The 19,572-nt window shown below is 50.5% G+C and overlaps 1 protein-coding gene and 1 long non-coding RNA gene across 2 annotated transcripts in view; both read left to right on the top strand.

Moving 5' to 3' along the window:
• Positions 1 to 11,642, top strand: part of LOC143424396 (uncharacterized) — a 182,100-nt gene extending 170,458 nt beyond the window's left edge. The window contains exon 5 of the long non-coding RNA XR_013101929.1: positions 11,444 to 11,642. This is a non-coding gene — a long non-coding RNA (uncharacterized LOC143424396). The remainder of the gene's footprint in view (positions 1 to 11,443) is intronic.
• Positions 11,643 to 12,435: 793 nt separating this feature from the next.
• Positions 12,436 to 19,572, top strand: part of Sfl (N-deacetylase and N-sulfotransferase sfl) — a 61,128-nt gene continuing 53,991 nt past the window's right edge. The window contains exon 1 of the mRNA XM_076896416.1: positions 12,436 to 13,059. Within this exon, the coding sequence (XP_076752531.1) occupies positions 12,857 to 13,059 (203 nt within the window). The 5' untranslated portion in view covers positions 12,436 to 12,856. The remainder of the gene's footprint in view (positions 13,060 to 19,572) is intronic.

Genomic DNA, 19,572 nt, shown 5'->3' with positions numbered 1-19,572 from the left:
GGCGATGTATCGCCGTAGCAGTTCCCTGATTCCGCCGATGTCGGTGTTACTTCATATTTATTGCCTCTGCGTTTAGTACGGCTGCATCGCGATACGCCTCCCCGTCCATCTTCTTGGACAGCTCACCGAGTCGCGTACTTCTTCGACACCTCCGGACACGCTGGCCTCGCCTGGAAAAATTCGACTCCCGTTTAATTAATCCGTGACGATCGCTAATTAAATTTAAAACTGTCGACCAGCCGCGAGAATGTTTGAAAATGTTTTTCAATTAAGTATTAAGGGTAACTACCCCTCCGATGGGACACAGCGAAACGAGTTTTTAATTAAATTTGATTGCCTCCTTTCCGAGGTGATGGGACATTTTAGACTGACGTTGTATTTAACTGGAATTCTGCTGACGGACGTGTCATAGGTTTGCGTGGTGATTATCGTTTAAATCTTTTTACGTCCATTTTCTGAGTTAGTCGCGTGATATCGATTCAATTCGAAGTTTCCCGTTCCATGGCTGAAAGCGTAAGAAATGATGTTAATCCGAGTCATCGACCGATGGGACGTGGATCGACCACATTCTCGGACGATTATGCATGGACGAGCGTATAGCGAGCAGGAGAAGTCAGGCCGGTGTCTGTGGCAGAATGCCCTTCGGTGAAATCGGTCCAGCCACTTCGACAAGCCACCACGAGCACTATAATAAACGAGCTTTACAATCAACCGACGCGCATCGACGTCCTGGTCGTCTCACCGTGATCCTGGCGTTTTTTTTTTCCTGTCGCGGATCATGACGCCAGATTAGATCTTTAATAGTTCCTTGACTATCCTTATTTGTAATAATTAGAAAGCGTCAGAGGACCTGGCAGCGTCGCCATCCGTCTCATCAAAATTTCGCACCCTCCCCGTTGACCGATCCGTTGAATAATCCAATTTAACGCCAAGAAAGCGCGAGACGGTGGTTACGGTGGCTCCAAATTTGAATCGACAGCGCAGTAATTACAACAGTCACACTACACCCCTTTCGAGCGGGAAATTAATTAGTCGGGACGCGTGCAACCGGCGTGTCGGAAGGGAAATCGATTCTTTTTCGCGCGTGTGAATCACGTGAGCCGCCTCCCAGTCTGGCTCCCGAAGATTTTCGAGGACACAGTCAGATGGATGAAAGGGAAGGCTTTGTTCCACCGCCATTATTTTCGTTTTCGAGTCGATCCTTCAGACCCGTCCGTCGACTGTCCGTTCCGATGGCGACGCGTACGTCGCGCGGAAACCACCGAGGCGGTGGTTAATTAATTAAACAGCCTAAGGCGCGACTAAATAGTTCATTAAATTAATCACATCGACAACTGGACGGCACACCAGCCAACGGTTTCTCACGAACGGGAAACGAGCCTAATTCGCCTGCTGGTTGGTCCCCACTTTAGCTAATGACAGCGTTGATACCTTTGCGCTGTTTCGAGGCGAGAAATGGATATCGTTTGACAAAAGTTTCGTGGATATTTCAGCCGGATATCGTGTTTTATTCGAGAGTCAAAAACGCGTTTTTTGTTACCGCGGGGAAAATTAATCGACGTTGCAATGTTACGACGCGATTCCCACGGCCGGCTTTATTGCTGATACATTGAAATAGTTGGGTTTCGTATGAAAGTTGGAACGCGAATAACACCGTGAATCAGCGGAACAAATAATAGATCCGGCTGCGAGGACATTTGTAATCGCTGCTTATTACGCTCTTCGGTTTCAAGTCGCGTCAGCAGGATCGTTCTCGAAGAATTCGCTTGCATTGGCTTCCGATTGACAAAGAGCGTCACGCAACGTTACGAAATTTGAATCCTAAAGGAAGCCACATCGAACGCTTTATAACCCGACTACCAACCATTTCCCAGCCTCTACGTCCAAACCGTTTTTACACAATTAGAATCTCTCTCAACGACATTAGAGACAAATTTTCGATAAATCGTTTTTCAGCTGAATTCTCAAACGATTTCGTTCCGATCCGTCCAGTTCCCTCAAATAGATTCGTTGATTAATACAAATGGTCGCGTAATCCGCGAATGAGAACGACATTTCCAATGACGACACCACGGTCGAGGCGCAGTAAATCCACGTGCGGTGGTAGTCGAACCCACGCCAGTTACCTTTAAGGGGGTGAGACAGTAGAAGGAGAAGCGAAGAAGCGAACGGGGTTGCACAAGCGCGAGGGGTTGAAGATAAGGCTAGAAAGGTGTGTTTGAGGTAGCCCTGGCGCAAAGTGGAGCGAACTGGGATGGCAAACAGGGGAACTGTCCGTCATCTGAGAATCGAACTTTTGCTCTACGACCTCAAATGGCTTCCAGGATCCCTCACAACGTCGATCCTTTTTTACGAGCTGGATTTGGATCGTATTGCGCGGTTCCCGTCGGGGACGCGGTGGGAATCCGCTCGTCCTGCGCTCGAAGTTCGATTGTTCCTTGGCTTAACGACTGGCCATGCTGCTCTGTGACTTCTTTTCTTTTACCATTCGTTGAAGATAAATTGTTGTATTGATTTACGTTATTTCCTGCTGAAAGATGAAACGATAATGGCTTCAGGTTCAGTTTCAGCGTACAGATTCATTGATAGAGCGTCGGTTTTACATTGGCAGACGATGAAGGGAATAGAATCGAGCGTTTCGCTGATCAGATCGTACGTAAATAGCGACACGGTGATCGCAGATGAGCGAAAGCCTTCAAGTTCAGAGTATTAAATACCGAAGGCTGACGAAGTTCCCTCATAACCGCGATTTCACTTTCTCTCCGCCGTCGTCCCAATTTATCAGGGTCCTGGCGTAACGCCGTCGCGACGCTAGTGCGCTCTTACCTTGGACGCGTCGTCGTTCGATTTATTATTAGACCCCGGTAGCTGTCGTTGTTAATGGTTAGTAAAGGCCGTTTTAGCGAAGACCAGTCAGGTGTGGAGGCGCAGGGTGCGCGTTAATTATGGTCGTAAGCTGAAATTGCGATCATATCGACGGGCTGGGGACGCTGTTAAACTATCGCCAGGTCGCCCCGTGTGGTCGTACGTTTAATGCGTTAATTCACTGTTAACATCTGTCGTGTGTCGGGAACTCGTTTAAATTAGCACGGCCACCAAACATTCTTATGCCTGGTATATTACGTGGAAATAGTTTACGAGCTCCCTCGTGGCTGCAGGAGCTTCCAGGATCACGGGTCACGGGGAGATTAATTAAGCCGGTTCAACGCTAGCGACGTAGAACTATTTGATTAGAGAAAACCTGACAATTGGTATTGTTTTTGGCGAACGATCGTGTAACATTTGTGTATACCTTTTGTCACGGAGCTACCGTTTTCCAGAGAATTGATAGCGATGAATTTTAACCGCACGTTACTCACAATCAGAAGACCAATATCATTTGCTACATAATTAAGTATTGATTGTTAGTTAGTAATTAATGACGATAATTACAAGTCTAACTCGACCTAGTTATCAGCCGCGAATTCCCAATCGCGGATTAAAATAGTATTTCGAAGTCGCGGGAGCGTGCCATCGTCATTTCTCGGTCATAATTAGCCAGGGCGTTGATCGGATTGATTAACAATTTATCGTCGACGCGAGCGTTTAAATACTATAACGGAATTGCCGATCGATACGATCGAGCGCCGAGGAAATTAATAATGCAAGTTAAACGAGCCGGGGAATTAATAATGAAAACGATGGAACGCCAGTCGAACCTGGGCGACGAGACGAGAATTCGGTACATCGAGTGCGTTTAGACTCTTAGAGTTAGTTCCACTGTTGACGATGATCAATTAACCAAACGTCGATCATGATTGCCGCTGATTATATCTCGATTGCACGGGCAGCTCCGGAAGTACGTATCGGGTAACTTGCAAGTCGTCTCATGCAAATCATCCTGTTATAAGACGATCTTTTCAATCCGCTGGACGCGAATGATACACCAGTCATGGTTGGCGTAATCCCTTTTCCTGTTATTATCGCGAGTACCAAGTAGTAATAACCGTGTGTGTCGGAGTATAAATTATGCGCGTACTCGGAGATGGTCGAAGCTGCGCTTCTATTTAAAAAGTTCGACTCGTTTGTAGGAATTAGCTTTCCAGCTATTCGCAGATGCGAACGGTGCAACGATCTCGAGTCGCAAGGTGGGACAAGCGGGCGCACCCTCAGGACGAGCATCGAGGCGACGCGTGGGTGAAACGCAGCGGACAGACAGATAGCTGGATACGGTCGGCAGGATTTTTCCGCGGCGCGTGTTGGCGAGCAACCGAGCGATTAACACCCGCGTAGTGGCACACACGCGGGTAGTTAGGGCAGCGTCGCGGCACTCGAGTTAATGACGACGCGAACGACGTGAACGACGTGAACGACGTCTTTGAAGCACCGGGCCGCGCGCGAAACTCCGCGGTGTATCCGGCCGCGTAACTGGTCGCGGGGCGGTAATTGCGGATAGCACTCGTGGAAAAACCGTCGAGGAGCGTTTAAGGGCGAGACGGTGTGTCGAGGCGGCAGACGACGGGGTTGCTCTTCGAACGCCTCGAGTGTCTTCCACGAGTCGTCGAGGAACCCGTCGGCCGCCAGGGTACTCCTAGGCCCGCGAGCCACCGATCTTTAATTAATGGGACGAAACTGGGCGGATGGATTTCCTGGCGCCGCTGGCACAGTCTGGAGTTTCACCCTCGAGCCCGAGATTTCGACTAATTCGTCGCCTGTTCGTTAATTCTCAATTTCTCGCCCCACTTTTGTACGTTAGAAACGATTTACCGCTCGACGAGTATTTCTTCTGTTCGATCGAATAGTCGTTTCGCCACCACGTTGTTCACGGAATGTTATCTTCCATCGCCTCTATCGAACGGTGTGCAATCATCGCAAGTTAGCGCCGTATGCAAGCATGTGCGGTAACCTACGAGGCGTTGACCCTCTAGAGGCGTATTTGGTATCTGCGGCAGTCTATGCTTCATCGAAATCGATAGGAAGCACTTTATGAAATATCCGCTACGATGGAGTTGCCTGAGAAATTGCGATCTAAGGTGGTAACACGGTTGTTACCATCGAGAACATGAATTTTGACAGGGAACGCGGGAGCTGAATATTCGAAACATTTTATTTGTTTCGAGGGCTGAGCAAGAGGGATGGAGAATTGGAAGTTTATCGGTGGAACTCGTCGAAATCGCAGACAAGGAACAAAGTTCATCCGGGACCCAGCGCGCTCATCCATCCTCTTTATCCTCCTCCCTCCTCCGCTCTCTCTCTCAGAATCATGGAAAAACTATTCGTTTCCATGACAGGCTTATTTACAATCCACCCTCGAAGCCTGTCCCCGTTTCTTTCGCGAGCGTCGCTTCCCCGTAGCTTATCACGAATGGATTCTCGTATTATTACTACCCGTACCGTCGCAGCCACTCGGAATACGAGTTTATTTGCGCGAGATTCCAACTCTGAACTCTTCGTTCCTTTTTTTCAATTCTTTTTCCCTCTCATCGTTTGGCAATTGAAAGTGCACGCAACGCGGAGACCAACTTATATCGTTTCATACCTCCGGCGAGATCTAATTTTCTCATCAACAGTTAAAATTCCCGTGCATCGAAGTACGTTAGAAACGGACAATTATTCCATCATCTAGATGAATTAATTAACCAAGTAGCTGGCAGCTTTTCCATCGGCCATCAACGGCTGTTACTCTAATAAGACCGGACAAATACGTCCGGCTGTAGATATTTTCATTACAAGGATAAAGCGGAAGCATACGTTACGCGGAGGACACGACACCGGGATTATACCGGATAATTATAGACATTATGAAGTTCCGTATTACCGGGGAATTGTAGGTTATTGCGCGGCGTCGGGACGCGCGTGCATCAGCTGGAAGACGTCTCACCGCGCCAACCCTCTGGAATATTCGAGTGCGGTCGGAATAGCCTGTGGCTCCGTGACTGTTATGAAAATAGAGCCACCCTGATGGCGGAGATTCCAGTGTCTTCTCGTTCGAGTTACGGAACTTGGATCTAAACGCGACGGGGTGGATCCCCAGGCGAGACTTATCGCGAGCTAACTACTTCGCCTCGAACTTTCTTAGCGTTTCTCGACGAGCAGCGTTCGTCGTATTTCCTGGCGATCGGTAGAGCTCTTTTATACTCGATCTATCAGGCACTCGTTATTCCTCTCGAAAACCGTCGCAGACCTCGCGTTGCGAGCAACGTCGTACGTAATACCACTCGTTTACCCTGAAAGGGTTAAATGCTCCCATCGCGAGCGTTAACGCGAGCCCTCGTAAAGCGGCGTCGGCTACTACTCGCGGACAAAGTCCAGGACTGTAACGGAAGGGGTTGACGGTCGTAAAGAGGCGTCGCCGCGGCCTCAATAAAACAGGACGGCTCACGGGTGTCCGTCCGTCTGTGGACGAGCGTCGAAACGACGATGGCTGGTGACAGATCAGGTCCGGTTTTGCGGCTGGCAAAAATACGCCGGTGAAATTCCGCGCGACCGCAAATGCGCCAGCCTCGTAATTGCGATGTAAACCGAGGCGCCTCTGCCCGGTGTGTGCACGCGCGATAAACGAGGATAATGAAAGCGTTGCGCGTACCCCCCTGTCCACGGGTTTATTAAAAAACTTCGGTAAGCCCGTGTCCGCTGTTCGACTGGTCGCTCTTGTTACATTCGAACGCGAAAGCAATTTTTTTTTATGTATATATATATTCTTTTTTTTTGTTTTTTGTTTCTTCTTTCCTTTCTGATCGATGCTGGTGGATGTTTGCGGTGCAGTTACACTCGCGAAATCTGCAACGCCGTGGAAATTGGAAAAATTAATTTTGTGTCGAATAACGTGTTCGCGGAATATTATCGAAGTTAATAAAGCTTCGTGTTTGATCAAGGAAACAGAGAAAACTTTCCCCGTTTAATCGCACCGGGATATGGCAATATTTTTCCGCATAAAATGGAACGCAACGCGCTGCTTGTTTCGCGCAAACCAAACCGATACACGTACCCGAGGTCCGATGGAAAATACGGGGCCAGACAGCGTTTCAAAGTGCACGATTTTACTGTTCGATTAAACCCTACGTCCGTCGTGTCGCTGCTTCTTCGACGTGGATATGGAAGCATTGAATATTTCATGCATCGATGTGTGATCTCGATGCGAATGGGATATTTTTAGTCGACACTAGCGAAACGAGAGTTTCCACGAAACTTGTAGCCTGTCAACAAATGTGGATTATCGAGCTGTGCAGAAAATTGGAACCAAGACTTGGAAAGACTCAGCCGACTCTAATCTAGCTATCAATCGATTGCTTCAATTCGAATTTCCCTCTTTCCCACGTTTTCTTCCCTCGCGCTGTAATCTCTAATTACAAAAACGCTTTCGTCATCCCCGACGCCTTAATCAATTACCTTTCCACTCAACCGAGGGCAAACAATTCTTCCATTATCGGAGGAAAAAGGCCACTTAAAAAAGCACCGAGGGTGTCCTGTATCATAATCACCTCGGTACGCGTTTATCAGTCTAAAATGTCGATTAACGCCAGACGTGACGTCGTCGAGATTCGCGAGCTCAACCCAGGGCTGAAATCCGATTTCAAATTAATTTTTTCCCGCCGGTTCGACCGGCGTGTTTAATGGCCGACCAATCACGGGGACTTTTAGCGATCCGCTATTAAAATCTCCTTTGAAATTCCTCGGGCACCGGGTGAATTATGGCCGTTCCAGGGCGAGTAATTATCGTCGCGCCCGCCATCGCGATATGGTTCGATCCTCGATGTTCGAGCACGGTTCGCAGACTATTCGGAGGATGGGTCTGCTGAATTATCGAGGAGAGAGGACTTCGCTAACCGGGAAACTGTCCGGTTAATTTCAGAACCGCGGTTCCACGGCCTCCTTGGTTTACTTTCGCGATCCGCTCGAACAAAATTCTCGAACGATTAAATCCCGATTAAAACCGCGTCCTCGTCGCACCGCGTACGTAAAATTGCAAAAAGCGTCCCCAACTTGAACTTATTTCAAAGTACCAGTAAACAGAGGAAGCGCTTCATTCAAACTTGCAAATCTCCGGCTCCCGCTCCCGTGAAACTCGCAACTCGGCCGTGCAACCCCTAACGCATCTTCGCTCTCTCAGCCGTGGAACAGAAACTCCCGACCGTTTTATCCACGCCCCGATATACCGCCTCGTACCACCCAGACCCTTCTTTCTTTCAACTCCAATTAAAATTTATTACTCGCGAGCAACTATCCGACCTAATTACGAATCTCCACGCCGTTCGGGAACTGTTTCCCCGCGCTGAACGCAGTCTCTCGCCCTCGCCCTCTCCCGCTTCCGCGTTTCATCCCTGTAAGCCAGGCGTAATCCGCGGGGCCCAGGATTTTTGCAGTTCCCGTGCGTACACGTAAACCAATCCGGCTCTCGGACGTCGGACGTGTCGGGACTGTGTTATTTTATAACGTAGCTGGGGAATAGATAGGTAGAGAGAGAGCTATATACACGTATATACGCGATACAGCGCAGAGACACACAGCAGGGAGTCGGAACAGAGCGTAACAGAAACGAGGCTCGGATTTAATTTCACGCGTCTATCGCGTGCACGGCAAACGAAACGCAGGGCGAAATGGACCGTCGTACGCGACGCCCCCCGTTTCCCAACCACCGTTCACCCACGCTTCGACCCTCCTGCCCCGATCCTGTCCACCGTTTCCGGTTGCACCTGCGGAAGGGTTTATAATCCGGGGATCATCCCCTTGCTTGACATACGCGCTGGACGCGGGGGTAACGGGAAACGCCGGATGAACGTGTCGCTGTTGGGTGATTTGTAGACCGCGCCGTTTGATTGGTGAAGTGAGCGTTTCGCCTGGCAATGACTCGAATTGAATCGTTTCGCCGTTGGTTTTCACGATGGTTCCTCGTTGTTTAAGTGCCGGTGGAAAGGTTAGACGACGAAATTAAATGCGATTCGCAGGATTAAATCGACGAGTCTAGGGGAATTTACTAAGTTAGTCTCTTTTCGCGCGAAGGTAACAATTCCAACGTTCATTTCAAAGCGCTTTGTCTTGCAGCGTGGAGAACGGAAAGGCCCCGGTCACTCGAGTGAGAAATGGCGGTGACAGCGGGAAATCGTTCGGAAATACTGCTCCCCAGGAGTCTCGCGTCCCTGGGATCACTCCGGAAAAAATCGTCTCACGTTTCGTCGAAACAATGATTTATCGTGACCGCTCGGGAAATGGATCTGCGATACCAACGATTTCCACTCGCGATATATACGTTACACAAATATTTACTTTAAACGATATTTCACTAAACTCGAGTCCACGATTCCGTTCCACCGCTGCTCGTTCTCTCGAAGTCGCTGGAATTCACCGTCGCGTACCTCACCCCCATCGCCGGAACGCCAAAGAGCCATTCGAGCAGGCTACCCCGCTCGCAGCACTCCCACCTGCCGGCATTTGGGGACAAAAATAGCTCAGACAAATATATCCATACATTTCGTTATCTGAATTATTCATCGCGACGCGGTAATTCCGGATCCACCCGCGAAACGTATAGGGCCAGGCGGTGGTTAATTCAAGAGACACGTTTCGGATCCCCGAGTGGGTCGTTAGTCGGATGCATCACGTGCGCGGATTTAAAGGGCGGGTCCGCGCACGTAGGTGCAGCGTAGGTTAGATTGCACCGCGATGGAAAGAGAGAGAGAGGACTGCTCGATCGCCGCGAAATGATTACGCGAGCTTCCCTGATTATTCCTCCGAATGGAGCCATCTTTCTTCCGGTTTGCCGCTGCGGCTCGTTGCCGGGTGAACGGGGGCAGGCAAGGGTGGAAGGCGAGAACGCGCGTTTGTCTGGCTCGAGCGGAATCACGCGGATCCAATTTCATCCAGGGGGTGGCACACGTTCGTTCGTCGGGCTCGTACGTCCTTCCACAAGCATATTTACAGGCACCTCGATGCACTCGAATGGCGTTTTAATCTTGCAAATGCATTCCACGCTCGCGCTGGCCCTCCGGCCACGCTCTTTCTCCCTTTCTTCCCTTCGCGTTCAGCCTGCCCCGTCTGTCTTTCCACGGCTGGTTCGCGCGCGAACTTTTTGCCCATCGACAGCCAGCCCCCCGCCCCCCCTGACAAAGTTAATCTGCTCGAGGAAAGTTGGCGTTTTTCGAAATTAACCCTAACTCGACTGGACCAAACTGCTGGAGAATTATCGGATCCTTTTCTCCAGAGGGACATGTAGCTAAGCTTATCGTTCGATGTACAGAGCATAATTTTAACATATCGAGCTTTCTGATATTCCAGCAAGGAACAAACTTGATAATTATTCCACTTTTCCAGCGTTCATCTTGCTGATAATCGAATCAGACTCTTGTTTTAACAGTCATTTCCAAACGCCATCGACGTCTCGCCGCTCGACTTTCTTACCCTCGTAGGAAGCTACCCATCGAAGATCCCGTAATTAAATTCCGCGTTCATCCGTGAGCGCGAACGATTCTCGCCGTCTCCGGTTCCCGAGGAGGCGTCGGAGTATTCTTCGGTCGTAGAAATGTTAGGTCAGCACCCTGGGGACTCGTGAAAGCGACGAACGGAGGCCGATATTCTCCGCGAGAAGAACCTTCTTGACGTCGATCCCACCCCCCATTCTCCGTTCAAATCGCCCTTCCGCCTCCCCGTTGGATCATTTTCAATTTATTTCCCCGGGCTTTCCTTCCTTTTTTTCCACGCGAATCGCTCGTCGTCCAGGAAGAGCAGGTCGAAGGGGACGCGCTTTGCAACGAGACACGGGACAAAGGTCCGCCGTCGTTGCGAGGACGCGCCGGAGGGTTGATTAATGGCCATCTTGCCGCGAACAGTGTACGAGCGGCGAGAGAAAAAAATTGCTACGAAAGGGGGTGGAGAGGACATCGGTCGGAATCGCGACGGCGCTCCGCGGAAGTACGATCGATTAATTGGAGTTGTCGAACGGCCCGATCGGTCGCTTGTCGTTCCCGTTGTTTAATCGTTTTTTGATGGCGGTCTCGGGACCAGCCGAACGGTCGATTATGTCGAGACGCGTCCGATTTTTGCATCCCCCTTCTGCTGGTTTATTATCGGACCCTGAGGACGGTGTAACGAACGCTGTTAGGCCAGTCGCTCGTTATTGGAGCCCCTTTTTCCTGCGGCTCTTTTTCGCTTGTTGAGAGAATGAGGTCGTATTGGGATTTCGCGATGGAGGGGTGTCCTGCGAGTCCCCACGGTCGAAAACGGGATCGCAATGTGGGTATCGCAACGATACGTCAAACTTTCGCCGACTGTTATTGAAATTTAATACTTGGCAGAATGACTTCACATTAGAGCTGATAATTCTTGTTACAAAATTCCCCCAACAATGGCACCTTTTTTTTAAGACAGAGTCTATCCAACCAATGACCATCGACACCTTCTATCTCCACGAAACAATCCCGTTTATTTTTCACCGTACGTTCAATGAACATTCCACTGTTGACTGTTACAGATTCACGGAGCGAGCGGATCCAGCGACGCTGCAGGGACAAGATCGATACAGACGATAGGGGTAGGCGCTCGAAAATCATTGGAGCCGGGGAACATCGTAGCTTTCCATCGTCCCTAATTGACAGACGGGAAGAAGAGGGGGTCCTCTACGTGTTGCGGACCGGAGAAGAAACGACGACACGCGGAACGTACGGTCGAGAAGAGGCAGGGGGGTTACCAGGGGAGGCGGGAAAGCCAGAGGGGCGAGCCAGGAGGGTGTTCAGGAGGTTCGAAATTTACGAGTGAGAGCGGGTTTGCTCGCGCGTCTAGGAAAGCGAGCGCACCCGGTATCTTGGTCCAGTCGTGAGCCGTAACAAATGGCGCGGCCGTAAAACCAGCTTACCTGAGAACGAAACCGGAAGCGGCGGCTGGATTTCGCGGACACATCAACCGTGACGAGCAAACAAATTTTCCAAGTCGGCTCTCCGCGATTTCTCGAATCGTTCGATAAACAGTAATCGTCTCGGAACCGCGATATGCTCTCGAACGAAGAGTATCGAGAGAACGATCCGTCGATCGTCGAGTAGAAACTATCGAGGGTGATAAAGGATGTCCAGGATCGGTAGCGTAAATTGTTAAAGAGGTCAGAGAAGGTGGATCCATCGGAAGAACGGCCAAATGGGTTAAAAACGATCGCGATGGACAGCGCGCAACCGTGCTGCTCGCAAAATGGTGATCGCGCTGCCCTCGTGGAAACGCAACAAGTGGCGATCTGCTCCTCATCCGTGAGCTATCATCGATGCTATCCGAGAGAGGGGTCGATGGATTCGATCCAGGACCCATCGTCACCGTCGATCTGAGGATCGAGCAGACCTAGGCGGTTCGATCTTTCGAAACGGACAGAGAAAAGAGATTCGAGTTGCGAAAACTTTAGTTCGTATCCTCGATTGTTTGCGAGTAGACGAAAAGGGTTCGTGTATAGGAGAAGGCGTGGAATCGATCCTGCAGCGGACAAATCGTGCGAAAGGGAAGAGTCCCGTCGGAAGTTTTACCGGATCGATTCCCCTTTTAAAAAGGCTGTTCAATTCGAGCCGGAAGACGGGAGATCGTGTCTCGAGCTCGACTTGGTTCGCGTTAATCTCCGACAAAGAGAACGATCGAGGTTGAAGTGGCTCTCTCGTAGACAGCGCGGATCCCTCTCGAGGCGAGAGATATTCAAGGGAAAGAGCAGCCGGACGACTATGAGCAGAGCCGATGCCCGGCGAAAGAAGAGGATATCCTTGTTCCGGGAAGTCAGGGACGTTTGTCGCGGCGCTGGTTGCGACAGGGGTGCGGTGCTCCGCGTTCACGGCCCGTTTCCGCGTTTCCATTCGGCTGAGAGGGACGAGCCGTAGCTAATCTGAGAGACAACCGGTACCGATCGTCGCATTGGACGATGGTGATCAAGATTTCCGCGTTAGGATCGATCAAGGGCGAGACTGGCGTTCCTTTTTTAAGCGCCGTCGGTCCGCGCTACGTCGGTCCGCGCTGCGTCGTCAAACAGGCAACGGTCAAACGATGCGTCGCGGCGCTGCTCCTCGTCTCCGTCGCCAGTATATTCTATTATACGCATTACATCATCAGCAGCCCGCTCTCGAGGTGAGTGACATTCGAATTCAGATTCGAAGCTTCCATGCGATTTTTGTAAACCATTCACTCCGTTGGCTAATTTTCGCGAGCCCTTTTTTATTTAATCGCAACAATTCCATTTAAATCGATCGATCGATTCGTGAAAGCCGAGCAACGAGCTTTCATTTATTTGCAAGCGAACTGTGGGCGCTCGGTTGTAGGCGTCGCGCGTGCGATCCTCGACCGTTCGATTGAAATCGTCGAAACTCTCGGGATTTCCTTGAGAGCAGAAAAAATGTACGCGCACGATTCTTTTCTATCGAAGAGAGAAATAGAAAGTGGAAAGATTCGACTAGATAAGCTTGAAGCGGGGCAGAGACTCGAGGAAACTGTCCCGCCGTGAAAAATGACGCGAATATCGGAACTGGTTAATCTTAGCGCGGAATTTCATGAGCACCGGCAATAAATAGCGGGCCGCCACGCACGGAACGAGCTATTACGCGTAATTAATGGGAGACGTAACAAAGACTTTCGCTAATTGCCCAGGAACGATTTATTCGCGCGATACGAAATCGAAAACCACCAGCAACGACCACCTCCCCAGCTATAACTCTCGCGCAGTTTCTTTGCACTCGTTGCGTGTCGTTTATCTCGAGAAAAATAATCGTTTATTATATTAAAAAATATTAGAGCCAGAACGAGCCGCTTTTACTTCGGCTGATAAAATTTGTCGGTTGAAACGTTCACTTCTCGAGTCCGCCTTAAAAGTTGGTCCCATTTTCCAACGGCTGACGGTCACAGAATTTACTCGTTTCGTGTACCACGATACGCGAATACTTTTCAAGCCCATTTCTCATCTCCTTCTTAACGAAACCACCCTCCCTTCGTTCCACGTGGTATTCCTCTCGGATCTCGCCGTCAGCCCCAATGAAACCAACTGCAGCGATCGCCAAAATCCAGCCCCCCGGTTCATCCCCAATTTTCCTCAATCTCAGCTACGATCGCCGCAGCCCTTGGACTCCGTTGGCTAGTTGCAGAGTTAATTCGAGAAGACGAATAACCCCGCTGGTCGAACGGGAGCTCGTCTCGGTTCGATATGGACCCAATCTCAGTTCGGATAACCCCGAAGCCAACGTAGCTCGCAATCGCGAGCCCTCCGGGTGGCAGGGGCGCGCGAGGGCTCCCTGGAAATCCGGCGTTATTTCGGTGGCGGCGTAATTACCTAACGCGAAATTGTTACCGTCCGTTGCTTGACTGCGCGGCTTCCTCGTGGACCTATATCTTAATTGCCCGGTAATACGGTACGCGATGGAGAAGGGCAGAGGGAACGCCTGGCCAACCTTTGAAGTTAATTACGCGTTCCGCAGTATTTGCGAACGATCGTGTTCCGCCGCTGTTTCGTTTCGCTTCGAGGTCCCCGCTGTTTGAGTTACAACGATTTTGTTGGACGTTTCAGGGGGGACCGTGGTGCTCTCTGAATGTTACATGCGCCAGGTTGTTGGAGTTCCGTTCGAGTCATTTCATTTTTCTCTCGATTCTACCGATTTGTTACTCGTACAACTTTCTTTACTCGCGACAAGGGTTGCAACGAACTTAAGGACGCGTGCACCCTGCAGCAGCCGACACCGTTCGCGTCGTCGGTCAGGAACGATACCTGGGAAACGAAATAATTGATCGCCTTTGAGCAATCGTGCAATGGCCGCGCCTTTCGGTTAATTGATATAGTGCTTTGCCTCAGCGCGGATCAATCTTAATAGATAACCTACGACCGTTCTGCAAGCAATTGTAGGTACAGAGTAAACCGTCGTCAATCACGAAACCTAATACTCTCGCGTGGACATTGACATGTAATTTCGCATCGACGTGGCCAAGCCACGAATCTGCCCGCGCCGCTGCCACCGAGACCCCTGCGGATCCGAACGGCCCAATATTCCGTATCGCTTTCCCTCGAAATCCTCGATTCACCCCTGCTCGGATATCATCGAAACCTTATGGTCGTCGGTAAACACCGGAAATCGAGTGATTCAACTGACAACCATATGATTGCTGCATCGATTATCGTGATATCGAATGCTCGCTCCAGTAGAAAGGCTACTGTTTCGAGCTTTCTGATATTTCTTTCTGCAAGTTTCCGCGAAGATTCTTCGCGACCGAAACCGGAGATAGGAATTCCAAGAGAGGAACAATTTTACCAACAAGAAAGTCCACCCTTTTAAAGAAAGAGGAATTCCGGTAATGAAGAGTGCGGTGTACAAGAATACCAAGAATGCGAGGCCAACGATAAAAGGAATCTTACAAATGGAAGTTCGGTAATGAGGAAACCAGTATCTGACCAATTAGCAATAAAAAATTAGTAGGAAGAGGATCAAAGAGAAGAAAAAAAAGAAGAAACCGTAAAAAATCGCGGAAATAGAAGTTCTACAGTGGTAGATACGTATACGCGCTGCTGTATCCTGATCGCCACCGCTTCGCCCACGCGACACGCCCGCTCGAGATGAAGGAGAAGCGAACGCAACAATCAGAAGCTACTTCTCCGGTGGCAGGTCGAAAGATCCTGTTGCAACGCTTGCCTTGCACCGAGAGGAGAAGCGGCAGAGTGCATTCTCGGTCGTGGGACGCGAAATGCGGCCGGATGTTTGTCGCACGCCCAATCAGTGCCAATTCATACTTTTACTCTCGGCTGGGCTCTCGCGTCGGCGCTAAGCTAGAGACGCATGCCGTCGGTCTCCTCTTCCTCCTCCTGGCAGGCCACGCGCCTTCTCCATGACGTATCTTTCCCAGTTGACCCGACAGCTCGGGGAAAATTGAAAACGTTCCACCAAGGGGCCAACAAACCGACCAAATTACCCGTGACACCGATATCTTGGCGATATTTCAAGCGACCTCGTTAAGTCTTTCTCTTCTGCTACATATCGTGGGAAACGCACGGTTCAACGAGGGTAGTTGCGGGTACAAATATGGGCGAAACTGGTTTCCGTACCTCACCCGAAAGAAATTCTCCACTTTCTGAATCCGTTTAAATGAAAATCTAAAATTAGCTAAAGTTACCATCGTATCTCGAGAATATGAGTAACACTCCAGCATCTGGTTGGGGAGTTATACAACTTAGCGACTATTTAAATAACTCGCCGTTCAAGTCATCGGTGACAGGCATCTAATGGAATTCAGTTACTCATGTAAATGAATTTCAAGGAATATCTGTGACTAATAATCAGCGCGACGAATGAATGAACAATCACGTCTCTCTTCGCCAAGGAATTGCCATTAAGAATAATAGGTAGCGTTCTCTTGAAAAGTTGAACCAACCGATAAGAAGAGTGTTTAAGCGCGAGTTTAGATGCGGCACGGCCACGTAGGAGATGGTGCATTAATTTCGTTCGACGAGGCCGCAACGGGGTTTAAAATTGCGCCCCCGAAGCGAGATACGCGCCGCGCGGAGGCCCGCGGCGCGCGAAACTTGGAAAAGTTGAAAATTTCGGCGTGTCCCGGCAGACGTTTATGCCGCAAGTTTACACAACTCGATATTACCTTGACAAGACGGATGTTCGGAATAATCAAACTTCTGCCTGGCGAACAACCGCGATGAATAATGTATCGCGCGTTGAGTACGCGCCCGCGTACCGCCTCGATTTCTAATAGCTTTTCGATGAGAGCCCGCGGAGAACGATCGCGCCATTTAGACATGTTAATTCTAACCCGCTGGTTCGACGTCGCGCGCCGGATGGGAAATTGAGAAACGGTTCTTGTCGATTATTCTTCGGTTTTCTGGGACGAGGCTCGTTTCCTCAGACTCGCGTCCGAATTGTAATTAGAGTTGTCACTCGTCGCCGCAGGTGTTCCGTTCATTGCGATCGGTTAATTAGTTCGTCCCCTATGAAAACGCGGACGAACATTGTTCACCGGGAGACGTTTGCTTAGAATAGAGGAGGCGGCGCTCGTGAAACGACACGACCGACAATTCTCGAACTTGGAGGAAACGATACTTTCCGTGCAAACATAATTCTCCAAAGTTCCGGGAATTTCGGTGTGTTTGCTGTTCCACCGGTCTAATATCCTGCGAAGGAGCGTAGCTATTGTGTGTCTTTCGCGCGAAGAACCGTGGCAAGAGATAGGGGAAACGAATCGCTGTTTCGTTCGCGGGTCTAATAACACCTGTCGCAACTTCCGATACCAATTTCGCGCGACAATCCGGGATATTTTCGGTGCAAACATGCCGAAATTATGCGAGCTCCTTCCGCAGAGTAGGTCGAGGTCGCGATCGAGAGCCGTATAAAATTTTTCTGCTACCCATAAATCTTTTCTTACCGCAATTGACGATATCCTCCCCAGCAGGCCATTCAAACCACTTGAAGACCACCAAAGGAAATGGAGATCTTTCAAGCGCGACTCACCCCTTCCTCAACTTCTGCCCGCCATTAACGTGTTCCTCGGAACGAATTTATCGGGCCACGAGAGCTGGTCGCGTTTTTTCGACGCCTCTCCTACCGGATACGTGGCGATCCCAGCGCGCGTTTCGGAGCCGAAATCCGCTCGTAATTACGCCCAGAGGGTAGAACGCGTCTGTCTCCGCGTAGGTTCGCCGCGCGACGATATCTGCGCCTCGTCGCGCGCTTTTTATCCCCTTCCGGTACGTGTGCACGCGCGACGCTCTCTCGCTATCGACGAGAGGAACGATGCTGGCCTCGTTAACGATATCAACGCTGGCAAAAAATCGGGAGGAACGCTGCTCCGGCTTCTGGCAGCGGCTGATTCGATCAGCCGTCGCGCGGGTACGGATGGTAAGCGCGGAAAGATTGAGATTGACAGAGATCCGAGGGGCGAGACGGGGGAAAGTTTTTGACAGGGATTGAATTTCAGAGCGATCGTCGATGCCCGGGAAAGGGAAATTTAAGAGGATATAAGCTCGATCCAGGGCGCGAGCAAAGAGGAGTTGAAAAGTGTTTATTGTAGACAGTTTGCCAAGTGTTTGGCGATGTTTGGTGTAGTTTGAAAGGGGGGTGGGGCGGGATGTAGCTGCGGTGGGCTCTGAAGTTATTCTTGAAAACACTGGAGGCTTGTTAAGGCTACCTGAAACTTGTAAGCTCTTCTATCTTGATTCCCTTTAACTCGCCTTAAGCTGAAACTCTTCTAAACCAGTCTTCAAACACCGACCGCGAGACTATAGCCTCTTTACCTACCCTCTAGCACCCTATACACCGTCGCACCTGTCTCGCGCCGATTCAAACGGTGTCAGCTTGTTCAGCGGCAGCTACAATGAACTACGTACGCGAATCCCCGCGAAAGGTAAGTAAAGTGCGCGCAAAAGATTCTCAGACTTGTCACGTCGAGGTCTCGCGTGGTTTCTCGCGCCTCGACGGCGCTAAGATGGCCAGGTCGATTCAACCGTGGCGAACGACGACACACACGTCGCTCACGTAACTGTAACGCCAGCGACGCGACGCGACGCATTCCGCATCCAGCCTCGGTCGTGGAACAATGCGTCTGCACGCGGATCGCTCGCCCATTAACATTGTCCTGTTGCTCGTCGCGAGCGGGGGCTGCGTGAGAAGCGAGCCTAATTCCGTCAATCCCCACGGCACGCACGCTCGTGCGCGGAACGCTCGGCCAGCCGATGTTAACTCGTAACTCTCATCGATTCCGGGTGTAAATATACCCAGGGGCATGTATACGAGCGTGCAGGATTTCCGTTACGCTAGATATATACCCGGGCGCAACACGAATCGGGCCGAGGAGCCGGCCGTACAAAGGGAACGCGACGCACCCTCGAAACAAGGCCGAGTCCAGCCTCACGGGAAGCAGATAACCCCTCGCACGAAGAATTAATAGCCGGCGAAAGCGGCAGCGGAACGACGGGGGTGGCGCGCGGTTTACGCTCGAAATCGGAATTATCACCCGTGGGGCGGACCGAGTTTCCGTCAAGTTCTGCTTTCGATGCGCCCGCGATCCCACCAAGGGATATACCGGGGATTTCCCGTCCAATCGATGTCGACCAGCTTCGAAATGGGTTTTTCCAAGCTGCGCCCTGCGAAAGCACGAAGCTGTGCTAAACGCGAGTCGACGGAGTCGTAGATTAACGATTTAACGTTGAAGTCTGGAAACATCGCGGAAGAGGAGTAGTTCGAAATCGGTGAAATCTGCTTGCTGACCATCGTCAACATCGTAAAACAGCCACCGTCGTATCGTGTAAGTCGTCTATTTCCTCGCAAGAAATCTCGACCAGCAAACAGGACTGACAGATCTGCTGAGTACACACCGTCACGCGAGATTATCGTATCGATGGCTAATCTTCAGTTTTCTCTCGGTCACCGTCACGCAAATACCCCGATAAGCCCATAGGTGGACGCCCGTGCGACGCTTCAATAAATTACCCCTAACTTAATAAGCGCGCGTGTCGTACAGAGAAATTCCGCGAGTTCCTCCGCATATTTACACCCGTATAAACGTCGCTGTAAAGCTCGCAGCGATTCACTGAAATTCCATTTGGTAGAACGCGCGAGCTTTTCGAACCGTAAATCGAACGAGTCTTCGCGCGAGGGCGTAAAC

The sequence above is a fragment of the Xylocopa sonorina genome, chromosome 6, assembly GCF_050948175.1.
Source record: "Xylocopa sonorina isolate GNS202 chromosome 6, iyXylSono1_principal, whole genome shotgun sequence".
In the NCBI taxonomy this organism is placed as follows: Eukaryota; Metazoa; Arthropoda; class Insecta; order Hymenoptera; family Apidae; genus Xylocopa; species Xylocopa sonorina.
Note: the sequence above shows the minus strand (reverse complement) of the source record. Positions and strands in the feature narration are given on the sequence as shown.